Below are 2,571 nucleotides of genomic sequence, written 5' to 3'. Positions count from 1 at the left end.
GTCACAACCAGGTGTAAACTCCTCATCATCTGAATCGAACCCGATACCTCCCGCTTGACAACCACCCGCTCTACCATCCTACCAATAAGTGTGGTTGCAGAAAGCTCCAATAATCCCTAGGCGACAGGCCAAACCGTACATAGAGAAAACCCGCACATCTGAAACGAACAGAATCTTCACCGTGCGCAACAACCTCAAAGATTCTCTCCTACCTAACATAGGGAGCTCCATGATAGTTGATCAGCTGACCCAAGACCTTGCTGTTGATTCGCATCACGAAGAGCCGATACAAACAACAAAACATCGTCGACGGTGCCGTATGGGAACTGACGTAGGCATATAAAACCGAGCCGAAGGAAAATTTCGTCATCCATTTTCATATTTTTTTCATTGATTATAATTTCACTACTTACCCAGGAGCATAAGGCTCGGCATCTTTGCATCGCGTCTTTATCTCGTCAATGATGGCCTCGGGAGTATCCAATCTGAACCACAATCTCAGCAACACACATATACCCTACCCCTTCTTACGGTTGGATCGAATGATAATACGCCGACTTGGCAAGCTGCTGGTGTAACTGAAAATTATAAAGGATGACCATCACCCAAGGCGAAGGCCTATTTACCATCTGTGGGTAGTTATAGGTGGTAGTGTTAGTCAGCTGTAATGTTCCCATGATGGTGTCGTTAACGTTAGCTGTTAGCAATGATTGTTGCTGTTTCAGCATCTCTTGCTCGTGCTTTACCTGATATGTGATAATTCGATTAACGGCTGATCGTCGAGAACTTAGTCCACAGTGTCAGAATATATGTAATCGCTTCCCTCAGCAAGGTTCGGTAGTTTCCTAGGAGGGATATATGCTCGCTTTCCTCAGCTGAGCTCAGGAGTTTCCTATACAGTGTTGGAGTAGGAATATATGTTCGCTTTCCTCAGCTGAGCTCAGAAGAGTTTCCTATACAGTGTTGGAGTAGGAATATATGTTCGCTTTCCTCAGCTGAGCTCAAGAGTTTCCTATACAGTGTTGGAGTAGGAATATATGTTTGCTTTCCTCAGTTGCGCTCAGGAGTTTCCTATACAGTGTTGGAGTAGGAATATATGTTCGCTTTCCTCACCTGAGCTCAGGAGTTTCCTCGCCAATAGAATTTAACATACTAATTCGGGTAGAATTGTACAGAAACGATTATTAAACCCCCTAAAATTCCCCAGAATTTTCATATTATCACCAACATATGCAGTTGACCATATGCATATCCCCCCCAACGTATACTCATAGCGCCATATAAGCTTCCTTCAAAACCTATAGTTATGAATATATTTCATAAAAAAAATCATAAGTTTTATAAATATGCGTTATACTATGACGATACCACTGATACGTATGCATACAAACTGATGGAGGATGAGCGAACATGGGGGGCGTACCGTAAATGAGCATATTCATAGTCCTAGGAACATTCGAAGCGACTCAGCAGGCCCGACACTGCGGTGGAATCCGTCATTACCGATAGAGGTGCAGAGAGTCCCAAACCCCCCTACTACCCATTCCTTATACTCTCGGCATTTCTTACAGCCATTGTTATGCTTGTTGTGTAGGAAGCACTTCTTGACAGGCTTCAGTCCATACGTCCCGCTGTTAATGATGGAGGTTGCCGGGAACGAACCTATGGATACTCGGTTTGGAGAGGGGCAGCTTCCGTGTGGGACTAAGAGCCCACCCACCTGCCTGAGAGTATCCACTGCTAGCAGCATATGCGGCCGCAGCTGCTGCTTGGCTCGCTTGGGCTGCAGCGTAATACTAAAAAATAGAAAGCTCGAGTGATGTACTAGTGCCTTAATGAATCATGGTACCGAATTCTGCCACTATAAGCGCCTCTCGAGTTCTACTACCGAGATTCACTGTGTATTCTCTACTACTACTAATACTACTACTACTACTACTACTACTACTACTACTACTACTACTACTACTACTACTACTACTACTACTACTACTACTACTACTGCTATATCTCTTCCAGTATTACATTAGCCCACTGCTGCATCATAGGATTGGTCGGTGTCTGCCCACTCCCCGTGTAGGGGTTGCCTTGCTGCCAACTACCATCCATCACGAGGTACGAGGAAAAAGGGGTGCAAAATACTGTAGTAAAAATACATGCAACGCTTCGCTCCGCTAATCTTGAAATCTTGGAAAATCTTGAGTCTCTTCGCTCGAGCGCACTAGGATTCCCTGCGATCATTTCAGACTTGTTATCGAAACGGAAGGGTCTTCCTCTGAATGGGAGGGGAGAGGGTCTTGCTTGTGTACAGTCACATTTTCTTGACATCTAAACTTCAATTTCGGCAAGTAAATTTGTCCGGGGTCGTAGCTTGCCTTGTTCGTACAACTCTCCCGAATGGTATCCTTCACCATAAACGGTGATAACGAGGAAGTCGTAACTGCCAGGCCTGATGATATGGTTGACGTACCCAGTGCTGCTGTTGTTGTGGAACCTAAGCTAATCGTGTTGGGCTGATAGGCTTCAGAGGCTTCCAGTTGCAGAGTATACTAAACCCTCAGGCTTCTAGGA

At 45.1% G+C, this 2,571-nt stretch overlaps 1 protein-coding gene across 1 annotated transcript in view; it reads right to left on the bottom strand.

Annotated features, from left to right (window-relative positions):
- The window catches only part of Pmar_PMAR015851 (hypothetical protein), a gene marked incomplete at both ends in the record, with an annotated part of 5,645 nt that extends 3,536 nt beyond the window's left edge, over positions 1–2,109 (bottom strand). Inside the window, 7 exons of the mRNA XM_002787448.1 lie at positions 213–326; positions 414–485; positions 532–578; positions 627–746; positions 1,541–1,662; positions 1,721–1,796; positions 2,026–2,109. Of these exons, the coding sequence (XP_002787494.1) occupies positions 213–326; positions 414–485; positions 532–578; positions 627–746; positions 1,541–1,662; positions 1,721–1,796; positions 2,026–2,109 (635 nt within the window). The remainder of the gene's footprint in view (positions 1–212; positions 327–413; positions 486–531; positions 579–626; positions 747–1,540; positions 1,663–1,720; positions 1,797–2,025) is intronic.
- Positions 2,110–2,571: the final 462 nt, after the last annotated feature.

The sequence above is a fragment of the Perkinsus marinus genome, assembly GCF_000006405.1.
Source record: "Perkinsus marinus ATCC 50983 genomic scaffold scf_1104296929362, whole genome shotgun sequence".
Classification (NCBI taxonomy): domain Eukaryota; phylum Perkinsozoa; order Perkinsida; family Perkinsidae; genus Perkinsus; species Perkinsus marinus.
The sequence above is the reverse complement of the archived record's forward strand: the minus strand, read 5'-3'. Positions and strand labels throughout refer to the sequence as shown.